Source organism: Leucoraja erinacea, chromosome 20 (genome assembly GCF_028641065.1).
Source record: "Leucoraja erinacea ecotype New England chromosome 20, Leri_hhj_1, whole genome shotgun sequence".
NCBI lineage: Eukaryota > Metazoa > Chordata > Chondrichthyes > Rajiformes > Rajidae > Leucoraja > Leucoraja erinaceus.
This window is the reverse complement of record NC_073396.1, coordinates 30,646,607-30,660,982: the sequence shown is the minus strand read 5'-3', so window position 1 is coordinate 30,660,982 and position 14,376 is coordinate 30,646,607. Positions and strand designations below refer to the sequence as shown.

Here is a 14,376-nt window from a genome sequence, read left to right as displayed (position 1 = left end):
TACGTTGTCACTGTCCCATCCTGAAGAGATCCTAATGTACGTCCTTCCCAATGATTTATTTTCGAAGTGTCTTCTCTGTTAGTTAGAGAATTGCTGCAGCACGCAGGAAGGCTGCACCAACAGCAGTGAGATAAATGATCAGACTGTCTGTTTTCTTCATTGTAGTGCTGGCTGAGAGAAAATTTCAATCGGACTCTGGATGAGATCTTCTATTATACAAATGAACAAGGAGCCTTGATTCTGCAAGGCGATGTCTCTGACTGTACAACATTCCCTCATCGCATTTTTTGTTACTCTGTTATAATTCATAGTAATTTATTTTTGCTTAAAAGCTGCGGTTGTCCAATTTAGATTGTGAAACTGAATGTGGGATTTTTGCGATTTAAATATCGAAACATTTGAAATATTGTTCAATTGGATTCAGCAATTTTAAATTGAGGGAAGCAGACTCGTGAATTTGTGAATTAAAATCTACCAGTATAAAACGATAGCAGACAGATGTGTAATTGCCTGTACATGAAGCAGGGTCTGGTTCTGCATACATGAACAGCACCTGTGTTGCTTTAGCACTCGTTTTCTTCAAAATATTTTCCAGACAAGATGAGTGTAGTGGGGAACAATAGCTGTGCTCCCCTAATTCTATTTGGGAGCTCTGTGAAGCAACTAATTATTTTCTGTCCTCTTAAAACAAAATTACAGACTGGGACGAAATGGCTGTTAAAGACAGGTCAATACTTAATGCAGGTGAGCATTTATGTAGGTTTTACTGTCTATAATAAATATCACGTGAAAAGACTAAGCATAAACAGATTTTATGTTATTGTACTCTTCAAAAACATATCCAGGTGTCATATTATGTCTTTTAAATAATACTTAAACCTTCCATTTTAATATTCCAGTTGGAACCACTCAAATGCCATTTCTCAATTGTGCATTGTTATTTTGCCATTCCATTAGAAATTCCATAATATACTGCCACGTTTTCATTTTATAAATGTGTTATGAAGTGTTGGAGCTCCCTATAGTGGCAAAAGATCAGTTCTACGTCATGCATTTAATTACAGGGGTACAATTTATTATACAACTCTAGATTTTCAAATAGATAGTCTGTAATGCTGTAGGGGTTGTGCGGAATAAACAGTGCCTTTTTAATGGAATTGAGTTGCAGTGGTCAGCGATGTTTATAGATGTAATTTATTTTATCTCCATTCCTAATCAACAAGTGCTGAAGTAGATTAAACAAAGACAAATCGTATACGTGTATGTTTTCTCGCAGGATGGTCGGCTGAAGGAACCTTTACAGAGACTGAAAGAAGCAATTGGAAGAGCAATGCCAAACCAGATGTCAAAGTACCAGGATGACTGCCAGGCTCATAGTCAAGCCAAAATTGCCAAGTATGTTATACAGCAGTAAGATGTACTGCACTTGTAATAGAGCCCATTTTTGAATGGACGAACATGAGTTAGTTTGAAGATTCGGCACTGAAACAGGCCTTTCGGCACATTGAGACCATGCCAACTAGTCCTATGTTATCCCACTTTCTCGTCCTCTCCCTACACACTTGAGTTGATTATTGAAGTTCATTAACCTACAAACCTGCATGTCTTTGGGATAGGGAAGCAAACCGGAGTACCCAGGAGAACGTGCAACTCTTTAGACAGCTCCCTAGGTCAGGATTGACCCACGGCTCACTGGCGCGTTGAGACAGCAGCTCTACTGCTGCACTCTGTTGGGCATCCATGAATATGAGGCTTATTCTAATGTTTCATTATATTGTAGCCACTCTGCATATTGGTGGGGTAACTCAGCGGGTCTGGCAGAATCTCTGGAAGATGTGCATGAGGTGATCTTCAGGACCCTTCTGGCAGGAACTGATTCTGTTTCAAGCGTGCTAATAAATTTTCCAAAATACCAACAGTACATCAAGGAGTTCCTTTGCCAATCTCTCCAAGAGATTACTTTCTATTGCAAAATTACTTGCTGACCCGTAACGTCATTTGTCCATGCCTTCCAGAGGTGTGGCGTGACCCAGCGAGTTACTCCAGCCCATTTAAACAAAATATAAAGGCAGACACAAAATGCTGGAATAACTCAGCAGGTCAGGCAGCATCTTTGGATAGAAGGAATGGGTGACGTTATGGGTCGAGACCCTTCTTCACTTAATATAAAATTACATCCGGAATTCTTCATGCTCTTCATTACCCCTGACTAGCATAGCTTCAATTTTCTAGTTCTTGTCTCTTTTCTGGAGGAATATCTGTTGGTTTCTGGATACCCTAATCATATACTTTCATGACCATAAGCATTCCTTCCTCTTGTATACTCGAGGAAATACCAATTTTATCTGTGCAACCTGTCTGCATAACGAAGCTCTTTTAATCGATGTACAAATGCTCGTGAGTTGACACCAGAGCCACTCCCATTGTGCCTAGCCGAGAAATGAATGATAATCTAAATAGGATGGAATCAGAGTTTCAATTAACATTACTTCCACATTTTTGGATCCAGTCCCCTTGACAAAAGAGCCCACAGTTCATTAACCTGTTCAGTTATTGTACTTGTCTGGTTCCTCTTTAATGACTAAATATTAGTGATAAATCTCAACATGTATAGTCTAGTTTGATGTGGCCTTTTATGAAACTCAAATAGCATTCTGTACATTATATTATTCATGCTCCTATTTTCCATGAGTACCCTTGCCCCATACAATATCCACAATCAAATTGCCAACCTTGTAATTCACCCGTGAATTTATTATTTTTTAAAAAGTGTACCAAGAAATGTGGCTGTATAACTAACTGGTTTAATGTGCTACCCAAAGTCAATATACTAAGTGTACCCGATCAATTTGAAATATCTCTTGTCTTTACCTTTGAAAGTTAGGCAACGATATACCATTTTAAAAGATAGTTGCAGCCAGGGATTTTTGCATTTGTTTCCGCTGAGAAACTTTGGAAATCTATCTCTAAAAAGGCAAAAACTCACTGTATCAAAGGCAGATTAATGCAGACGATGGATATCTGAAATAAAAGCACAAATTTGTGGAAATGCTTAGCTGGTCAGGCAACACCTGTGTGAAAAGTTCACCTGAAAGATATTCCACCTGGAACATTATTTTCCTGACATTTGCAGACATTATTGTTACTGTTCAACATTTCTGTTTAAAGCGTTTAAGGACAATTAATGCAAATATCCATTTTGTGAGCCAATTGATGGGTTCTAGAAATTCTGATGGATGCTAACGGATCAGCGGGTGACTTTTCAGTTGATTTGCATTTTCTGAAACACAGGATGATGGGAGAAGATAAGGAATTGAAGGAGAAAATGTTTTCAGATGACGATGAAGATGATGATAGGATGGGAAGAAGAATTGTCGGACCTCGTAAAAAATTCCATTGGAATGATGAGATAAGGTTTGATATGTTAATTGTGTGTTAGACCAGGTAGAGCATGGCTTTGTAAGCGGCTGGCCATGTCATGGTGTGTAGGAAGGAACTGCAGATGCTGATTTACACTGACTATGTCATACTTTATTGACTGCATGTCTTTTAAGTTTGGACATTTGCAGTTGATGGATTTGATTTGTTTTTAAGGCATAGGCAGTGAATAGAAAGGTTAATTCCAAAATGGCTCACTGCTGTCAATTAATTTTAGCTGGAGTTGACACGGAAAGTATAAATGGAGTGAAATACCATGGATATTAAGATGAAAAAGAGGAGATCTGCAGGTCAAGTTTGGGAGGAAACTTACTTTTTTTTCAGTGGGCTATGTTAGATTTTGTTCAGTAATGTTAGATTATAAGCATTGTTGAAAATATATTTGGTAGTGCGGTATTATTCAGTTGTTTTGAAATAATATGTAACGTCAAAAATATCTGGGGTAGCTCAAGTGAAAACCATATTAGAGGTGGTGGATTAATTCAGAATTTTAGTGATCGACAATTTAGGAATTAACTGTAGGTCCTGTAACTTTAGAAAATGCTGATTATATAATTGGCAATGGGACAGTTGCTAGAAAAAGTAGCAAGATTGCTTCATCAGCACCATGGTAAATATTCCAAACATGAGAGTAATAGAAATTACAATTTTAGAAGTAAATTGTGTCATGTGTGTGAGCATTTTGCATCGTTTAAGGAATCTCGTATACTTATTTATTTTGAACTCAGCCCGATTAGCACACTTGTACTGTCTCAGTGTGACTTGACCACAGTCTCAAAAATAATAAGATGCATTCTATCATCTCTACACTTCACTTTTTAGTTTCTATTCATGTAATTGTAAAAATGTTAAATTATTTTATATGGTCCGTTTTAAAATTGTTTATCAATAAACTGGATAAACTTGGTGTGCCTCTTGGAGCAGATGAGCAATTCTCCATACAGATCAGGATTTGTATTTATCTTGTGCTTGGATCATAAATCCTAAACACTGGGAGAAAATCGAATGTAATACACTGAGGTGATACTCTGCCCTTCCTGAAACATCAATGTATTAAACTGTGACCTCACTATTGGTTAATAATTTATTGTGTTATGATGCAGAGATTTACTGTGCGGTGTGGTGAGGACAAAGATGGCCTACTATGAGCAGGAAAGAAACAAGTCCCCGGTGGCAGAGGACTACTTGAAAACATTTCTGGAATCCGAAGTCAAACCACTCTGGCCGAAAGGATGGATGCAGTCAAGGTACATTACTGTGTGTGTGTGTGTTAATAATCAAAGGTTTTCTTCAGGCTGACCATTAGTATTGATAAGGGGAGTTGCAATTATTCTAAGTCTGATTGAAGATGGTTTTATGTCTAAATTGACACCTTTTTAAGGTTAACACTACTTTAATGAAGGCCTTGCTTCTACAGTGAATTCATGGTAATATTATTAGCGTTTGCCATCATTTGTCTGTGAAACTGATGACAACTTACAAAGCATTACACATGGTTCTATGCAGAAATATTAAAGTTGCTGACAAATCGATGGCTATTTTAAAGGCAGCGATAGGTACTTGATTAGTACATGTATCAGGGGTTATGGGGAGAAGGTAGGTGAATGGGTTTGAGAGGGAGAGATAGATCAGCCATGATTGAATGGCAGAGTAGACGATGTGCCAAATGGCCTTTTTCTGCACCCATCATAGTTGAGCTATTTGCATCCTTCATTGTTCAAGACAAGTACCTAACTGTTGTAAATTCAAGCTATATGCAAACATGTCCTGTTTTCAGTCCAAGCTAGTTTTAAATGGCATGGTAGGCACACCTCCTGCTTGGTGAGCCACCTGTCCTATATTTTTCTCATATATATACTTCAGAAAACAAGGGATGTTAAAAGAAAAACATGAATGTTTGCTTATAACTTTTTATTATCTTGAAGGTAGACACAGAATGCTGGAGTAACTCAGTGGGACAGGCGGCTTCTCTGGAGAGAAGGAATGGGAGACGTTTCAGACCCTTCTTTGACCTCGACCCGAAACGTCACCCATTCCTTCTCTCCAGAGATACTGCCTCTCCCGCTGAGTTACTCTAGCATTTTGTGTCTACCTTTGATTTAAACCAGCATCTGCAGTTCTTTCACGCATCTTATTATCTTGTATGTGCAGCACCATAACATTATGATTTTTAATTAACAATTTTGTTTTTGCTTACTTATATACTTTGTGGAAATTCTATGTAATTGCTGAGCCTATCTCATGGCATCACAGTTGCTGAAACCACTTATTTTACTGATCCTTGATGGTGACAGTCCTTGGATTTAGCTGCATTCTTGCCTTGGGAGTCACCAAATCTTGTAAAGTTTTTTTTAAGGTCAATAGTATGGCTATTGCCTCGCCACTGACCACAAATTGTAGGAATGAATGTTGCTTTAAAATTCTTAAACTGTTTCATTGCTGCTTTCTTAGAGTGTTTCTTTCGTAGGTTTTCTCCATTAACTGTGTCCTTCTGATTATGGCGTGATTACAACAGAAAGGAAAATTTGGGAATCCAAGAACTGCTGATAAGACAGATTTAAACATGATGTTGTAATCTCGACTGTTCAGCAGTTCTGTTGGCAGAGCTTGCTTGGGCCTGTTGAAGTAAACCAGGTTGCGTTGTTCAAGATCCTGAAACCATGGCATCTGGATCCAGGACCCTCCTGGTTCTCAGCGTAAGTCTTGGGGGGTGGGGGGGGGTCCATGAATGTGGGACGGTGGGGAATGCATACAGCGGGTTGCAGGCCCCCCTCTGCAAAGTCTTTGGAGATTGAGATGCAACATAGATTTCATTTTGGATTGTGGTTAGTGTAGCTGGAACAAGAACAAGCAATGTCAACAAAACTGATCTGGGGAAGTAAGAAAGACAAGAAAATTATATTTTGTTCATTTTTTTTTATCAATAGAACATTGTTCAAAGAAAGCAGGATGGTACATGCACATGTCACCTCGGTACCGTAAGTATATACATATTCGGTTCCCTTATGTATTTGTTTATTTTTTCCATAAAACAACTGCATCAACTACTCTGACGACGTGAAATTCATTCATGTAACTAGGTTTAGGTTTATTATTGCTCCGTGTATCACGATACGGTCAAAACATGTTTGTTTTGTTTTTTTGCACGTTATCGAACCAAATCAGATAATACTATACATAAATACGATCAAGTCAAGCTCAAGTGCGATAGGTAGACCAAAGGGAAAGATACAAAGTGCAGCATGTGGTTCTCTGCACTGTAATGTAACAGTTTTAGAGATAGTCTAATGTCTGCAGGCAATGACGTGGGGGAGAATCGACTGTAGCCTAGCTTACAGGAGGACGGTTCAGAAGCCTGATAACTGGTCTAGTGGTGTGTGCTTTCAAGTTTCTGTACTTTCTGTCCAATGGCAAAGTGAAGGAAAAATGACTGGGATTGGAAAAGTGTTTGGTTTTATTGGCTGCTTCCCTGAGGCATTGTGAAGTACACATGGAGTCAATTGCATCCACAATTGCAGCAATTTCTTGCGGGCTTGGGCATAGCTGTTCCCAAACCAAGCTGTAATGAACAGTGCCCAAGTGCTTCCTATGGTGCACGTCTGGAAGTTTAAGTCATTGAACTCATGCCATTTTCCCTCACTCTGTTGAGCAAGTGGAGACCATTGGTGTGCCGCCTTGGTGTAGCTTCAATGTGATTGGTACATGACAGACCATTGGTAATATTGACGCCAAGGAACTTGAAGCTCTCGGCCATTTCCTCTTCCGCACCATCAATGCCGATCGGGGCATATACTTCACCATGCTTCCTGAAATCGATAACTAGCTCCTTCATGTAATTGACATTGAGGCAATGGCTGTTGTCCAGGCACCATTTTACTAAATTCGCTATCTCCTTCCTGTACTTGGTCTCATCATTGTTTGTAATAGGTCCACAACAGATATAATCTGCAAATATGTGGATAGAGTTAGTGCTGAATTTGACTGCATAATCATGAGTGTATAGGGAGTATAGTAGGGGACTGAGAATGCATCTTAGAGGGGCATCAACATTGAGAATTATTGTGGGGGTTGTGTTGTTACCTGTCCTCATTGATTGTGGTCTATGGATCAGATAGTCATGGTTTCAGTGGCAGCAGCTCACCTCAACTCCTATATCAAGGAGTCTGGAGGCGAGTTTTATGGAATTATTGTTAAAAATGTGAACAAATAAAGTTTGTACATTTGTATGGAAATAAAGGTTTTTTTTTTGTCTATTTTCACTATTTTTACACCTATTTTCAATTACTCTAATTTTCACATTTGCTGCCTGGGCAGAAGTCTTGCTAAATTACTTCCCAGCCTTTGAGTGGCCATTGGTGTCTAATTCAAGTTATAGTCCTGCCTGTCAATTCAGAAAGACAACCTTTGGATTTCTACTATTTGTTGCAAATGTGTGTTTTTTTTTAAAAACCTTATCCCATTAACAATCAGTAATCACGTACCAATATTGGCCATTAAATGCAACATGTTATCTGGGGTAATTTGTGAAAAGTACACTTGGCACCCGTTTTCTTCCCCTCCTATCAACTTCAATCCTTGACCCTTTACACATGTTGCTTGGCCTTGCATATGGGATGTTTTCTACTTACTGAAGTACTCCCTTGTCCTAAATGTTCTTGCAGTCCTCCCTCCCCTACAAGTATCAAATAAACTGTCTTGCTACCAACCATTGCTCCAGCCCGTTCAGCTAAATTATGTTTTTGCATGAGTTCATATTTGTATTAATTACATGGTATTGTTATAGTTGAAACTACTTGGTGTAATAATGAGATCCAACAACTGTAACTGCATACTAACGTTTATTGGATTTTTTTTCAGTTCCAAGAAGAAAACTATTGCTCCCCCAAAGTCTAAAATGAAGGTACGTGTTACTAATCATATATGGGAATATGGGCTTTCAGAGAAGGATTAGAATACAGATTCTCAGACATTTGACTTTTTGTATCCAAACTAACACAATTTTGATTTGTAACAATGATAATCCTTGATCAAAAATTGTTATAATGTTAAAGATCAAAAATGGGGCAGGTGAGAAAAAATGATATTCTTTTAACAAAATTGGTTAATTCTGGACCCACTCCAGGCCTTGTCTGAGCTTTTTTTCCTCCCAAATGTGGAGATGTGTTTCTCAGTATTGACTTGCTTCAACTTTAGCAAACAAAAGAAGCACTACGAGAATAAAGACTGTTTTGGGAAATAGAGTAAACCCTCGTTATAATTGACCACGGGGGAGGAATTATGTCTGTAATTGTCCGTTATAACGATTATGATAGTAAGATATTATTATCGTTGTATGTAGTTGAAACAAAGAACTGAAGATGATGGTTAATACACAAAAAGACACAAAGTGCTGGAGTTACTCAGCGGGTCAGGCAGCATCTCTGAAGAACATGGACAGATGATTTACTCCAGCACTTTATGTTGTTTCACCGTAAAACTTGGTGCCGATTCTCCTCGTCTGATCCACGTTGCAGCCCCTTGGAACTGCACTTTCTTCAGACGGCTGCCACCAACAAGTCTGAAGAAGGGTCTCGACCCGAAACGGCACCCGTTCCTTCTCTCCAAAGATGCTGTTTGTCCTGCTGAGTTACGGCAGCATTTTGTGTCTGCCACTGACAAGACCTGCTCGGTCACCGTGTGGCTCCCTCTCCTCTCACCAGCTGCCACTTCCAAGGTTACTTGATGCTGGCAACTCCGGAGGAGAAGGTGAGGGAGAGGGGTGTGGGTGTGGAGACCAGGTGGACATAACGACAGGAGAAGGAGGAGGAGGACAAATCGAAGGAAGAAGTGGAAGGAAGGTGCACCTTGCGAGTCGGGTGGGGGCCCTCGGAAGCTTGCACTCTGAGCAACCAAGGAGGCAATGCAAGTCAGGGCTCCGTCTGCTATAACTGGAATCCATTATAAAGGGGTCTGTTAAAATGAGGATTTACTGTATTTGAGAATAGTTAAATGCTTGAAATTCTGGCATTATGAAGATTCACCAACTCATGCAATAGTGAACTTTGCGTTTAGGTGCACTCGCTCGGATCATCTGTCTTAGTTTGATAACTTCTTCTTTATAACTGAAGCAGGTGTAAAGAATAGGTTGGTTGTTCCTCCCCACTTGAAAGGCCTGATAATCCCCTGTAGTGTTCACCATGTCATTGTGCTGATTGCAATTGACTAAGTTGACTAGGGCAATGCAACACAACTGGTAAAGCTGTTGCCTCTCAGCGCCAGAGAACCAGGTTTGATCCTGACCTTGGGTGCTCTCTGTGTGGAGTTTGCACGTTTCGCTGTGACCGCATGAATTTCCTCCGGGTGCTCCAGTTTCCTCCCGTATGCCAAAGATGTGTGGCTTTGCAAGTTAATTGGCCTCTAAAAAACGTCACTAGTGTGCAGGAAGTATGGATGTGAAAGTGGGATAAAGTAGAACTCGTGCGAACAGGTGATTGATGGTCGAAAGCCCAATTTCCATGCTGTATCTCTAAACTAAACCAAACTAAATGTGTAATTGCAGAAAATTCAGATGCTTATTCAACTTGTTGAATTGGAGTCATTAGTTGAAATAAGTATTCCTTTTCCTATGGATATTCTTGGGCACAGATACTATAGATACTGAGATAAGAGATTTATAAAACAACCATTAAAATCTGTAATCTTTCTTGCAGTATTAATTTGTTGGTACGAAGATCACTTGGTCTAAACCAAACGATTTTATAGACGATTGCATAGCGTTAGATTTGCTAACATTCTGCGCCAGTGACCCGGGTTCAGTCCTGATTTTGGTTGCTGCCTGTACGGAGTGTGTATGTTCTCCCTGTAACCGCGTGGGTTTTCTCAGGGTTCTTCCCACATTCCAAAGGCTTGTAGGTTAATTGGCTTCTGTAAATTGCCCCTGGTGTGTAGGATGCAAAAGTGGGATAACATACAGTGATCGTTGGTCGGTGTGGACTCAGGAGGCTGAAAGGCTTGTTTCCATGCTGTATCTCCAAACTAATCAAAACAAGCATTTCTTCATGCAGTAAAATCTCCAATGTTGATGATGGGGAATGTAAGGCAAAATGAATCATCTTAAAAGGATTTAAACATTAATACACTTTTTTGATTTCCTTTTGCAGGACCATATTCTTAAAGCAGAGCGAAGATTGCAGCAATCGGTTACTTCAGCTCACAGTAGTAACGCTGCCTCCTATCTGCCGGGACCATGCACTTCCCCTTTGACCCCAATAAATGTGTCAGTTTGTTCCAGTGCTGCTCAGAGTTCCAGTAACACAACAACTCCTCAGTCCTTCAGTTTAGATGATTCGCTTGACGAGGATCTATCCTATAATCAGCCTTCTCTGGAAGATGTGTCTGAAGCATTGGCTGCTCTTAATGATGCTGCAGGAAGTACCAACAACTTCAGTCATTTAACATCAAATCCATTAAATGATAAGTTAACCGCAGTGGTGTCATCGGAAGAGAAGAAATATGTACAGAAGATTCCGACTTCCCTATCTGATCCGCCACCTGCCACTCAGTCAAGTTCATCTCTCAATCTTTTAGCTGAGCAGGCATTAGCTTTGGGGCAACTGTCTCAGGAGAGGACTTCAGAAAGTGCTACGAGTCTTATCATTGCCTTTAAAAACCATTCTTCAACAAACAGCAAGGTTTTCTCAGAGACGCTCCAAAGCAAACCGAAGCATCACGGGTTGCAACGTCATGTTCAAAGTCAGGTGTCGGCGCAGGCTGCCAAGCAGTATCACCCGACCACTTCACAGCAGAAAAGCTACATGTCATCACCATCTTTCAGCACAAGCAAACTGCAAAACAGTTCTCAGACTAAAACCACCAGCCAATTGCAACAACGGCCACTAATTCAGCATCTAAAAACGTCAACAAAGACGCAGAATTTCCATTCTGCCTCATCTTTAGCAAGTAACATACTGACATCTCCCAGTACTCATCGGACGTTTGGCACTTCAGTTACGTCTGTCAGTTGTACATCAAAACAGACCAATGCACAGAGCTCCATAAATCAACCCTTTAAATCGCCAATGACTTTGGTCTCAGCAACAAAACATTCTTCCCCTTCCAGTAACCCTATTCCGAACACAACCAGTGTTCAAAGCTCTCTATCCTGTAATAGTCATCTAAATAGACAATCTCCAGGCCAGGCGTTAAATCGGCAATCACCTATTATTAATGTAAAGAAGTCCTCCATTTCTCAGAAACTGACTCTGGTGGCTCCTCCAGGTGGTAGTAATGGAGATTCTAGTGGGACACAGGGTGTAGCTAAAACTGCTTACTACTTCTCTTAAACCTGCAGTTGTTAATAATTCTACAGCTACAGGAGCAATGCTGGTGAGTGTAAATAGGAATGCACTTTATTCTTAATATATACAATATCATAACTTGGAAAGAAGGTTATAATTTAACATGCTGATCTTCCTGTTATTTATACCGTGGAATCCTTCATCTCTAAAAATGTTGAGTATTCATTTATTTGCTCCTTTTCTATGTACATACGCCACTGGTGATATTATTCAAAGCAAATAATTGTTTTACAAGTTAATGCCTACTTAAGTTGCATGTCCCAAATGAGGTTATTTTGTGCTCAAGTCATTCTGCTGTAGTCAACCTATAATTGTTTAAAGTGTGTATATATTTTCAGCAATCAAAGAAAATGCAATATTTGTTCAATATTTAATGTTTACTCAGTCATGTTTTACTGATATTTTTACCTTTTCTGTAAGGGTCCACTAAATGTTCTGGTGCTGAACTGTATCGGTGAATGGATCAAACTGATCTCTGCAACTGAGAACGTTTAGTCATCATGCTAGTTCATATTTTGTGTACAATAATACTGTTGAACTCATGTTTCCAATATTTAGTATGGATTAAATTGCTTTATTTTAGTTCACGCTATATGTATGCACTGCTGAATTTGACTTTCAAGATTATATTTGATTTGATGGAAAGAAAAACTGTGGTTCTTTGTGCTATTAAACTTTGGATGTAATTATTCACTTCTATTTGAAAGGGATGTGACTTTGGAATTTTTGTCATGTGCAAGGGGAGCTTGAATTGGACTTTCAAACTACTCTGAAGGAAATAATCTAGTTTGCCTAAAAGGGTAAAAATAAATGTTGGTTAGCAGAAGAGATTTTGCGAGAGCATTTTTAATTTTAATAAAAGCAATCAAGATTAATTCAAGCAATTTTTTTTTTTCGTAACAGTTCCGAATCAGAAATAAAAGTAATGCTAGTCCTTCATAGTTTGCGTTGACAAACTAGTCTTTTTCATTAAAAGCCTGCCAGGGTTTCCCCTTTTTGAAAAAAACATTTCATACTACTCAAGTTCAGTTCTCCTACTCTGCTGTCTTTCCATAATTAAAATCTTCACTCCTGGTACTTCCTTGCCCTTTATTTTTGCTATTATATAAAATGGAAGATCCAAAATAGATGTTTATTACTTAAGTTTGCGGTGCTTGGGTGGGTGAACACAGCAAATTGTAGCACAAGTGGTGCAAATGTGAAGAATAACCAAGAACATTCCCATTTGTGGCTAGGTGGATAAAAATGCTGGAGAAACTCAGCGGGTGAGGCAGCATCTATGGTTCCCATTTGTGGCTGAGCGTTTGTTTTAATCACATTGCTTTCAGAACAGGATGCTGATTCAACCTAAATCAAAGAAAACGGAGCTGGTGTTGACAAAACATCTACTTAGCGGGCTGTGTCTAACCCTTGACCTGGATCCCTTTTTTTTCTCTTCCCCCACCCCCACGCAGCCCCTTTCACTTCATCCCCATATTCCTTGACTTTAAGCTTTTGCTGAGAGATCTAATTCTTAATTGTGTGATGGACCAAGTGTAATTGTGCAATGGACTAGATTATTTTGGCTGATGTATTCAAGCCTCAGTGTGAATATTAAATAGATTTATTCTGGAGTTAACTATCCTCGGTGTGAACCAGCATTTGCTGTTCCTTCCCTACACGCTTAATGGGAAATAATGCCGGTTCAATGTGGCATTGTGTGTAAAAAGGCCACATTCTGATGGTATTTTCACAAGATGTAAAAAGAGTAACATTTTGTACTCTGCTGTTTTAAGATGTAAGCAACGTTTTATAATTGGTGTCCTTTATTTACTTATGTAGAAATATTAGTGTCTCAATATTTTGTTTCAGTTGCTGTAATGCAAAATAAAATGCACTGGCTTTGCTTGTGTTTTCAACTTGAAAATAAATAACTCAAGTTAAAGTATAGTTTTAATGTTTAAAATTTTAAATATGATTTCAAATGGGCATTTATTTTGATTTTTTTTTTCTCCTTAGTCTTTACAGGCTACCACAGGAGCAGCATTGCTTGCAAGTTCTCCATCTATGAGCCTTCTGTCACCTTCCTTTAATACAACAAACCAGAAAATAACGTCAGCAACTCTGAGCCAAGCCTCACTCGGGATGATGCCAGGCATTGTTCCTATGCACTTTACATTCCCTACAGTTTTAACCTTAGGCTCAGACTCTGCACCAAAATCAGCCGTATCAACGGATGCAATTGTCACGGGTCCTGCCCCGGGGACATTCCACCATGGCCTTGCACATAGTAAGTTGTACATTGTAGAGTCTTTTGGAGGGTGAACCAGGCGTCCATCTGGTGGCTTGGAATCACATACAATGCTATTTTATTGAATTATTTTTGGGAGTGGAAACTTGGAATTTAATCAGCATGTTAAGTAGTATAAATTATTTTTGTATAAAATGTTGGTGTTGCTCCTTTTTCTATGGCAAATATAATTGCATTGAAGATATTTACTGGTAACCTACATGAGCAAATTGGCTTTCTTCAACCCACAGTTTAATGCTAAAATTAAGTTTGTTTTATGGATGGTTCGTTGTTCTTTTATTTCCCGCCAGCTGAAACAATTAACAACTCCAC

General features: G+C 39.2%; 1 protein-coding gene across 1 annotated transcript in view; it reads left to right on the top strand.

Annotated features, from left to right (window-relative positions):
* Window positions 1-14,376, top strand: part of LOC129707033 (ubinuclein-1-like) — a 73,521-nt gene that overhangs the window by 44,574 nt on the left and 14,571 nt on the right. Inside the window, 9 exon segments of the mRNA XM_055651773.1 lie at window positions 700-744; window positions 1,277-1,395; window positions 3,292-3,414; window positions 4,542-4,685; window positions 6,366-6,416; window positions 8,296-8,338; window positions 10,578-11,735; window positions 11,737-11,802; window positions 13,773-14,043. Of these exon segments, the coding sequence (XP_055507748.1) occupies window positions 700-744; window positions 1,277-1,395; window positions 3,292-3,414; window positions 4,542-4,685; window positions 6,366-6,416; window positions 8,296-8,338; window positions 10,578-11,735; window positions 11,737-11,802; window positions 13,773-14,043 (2,020 nt within the window).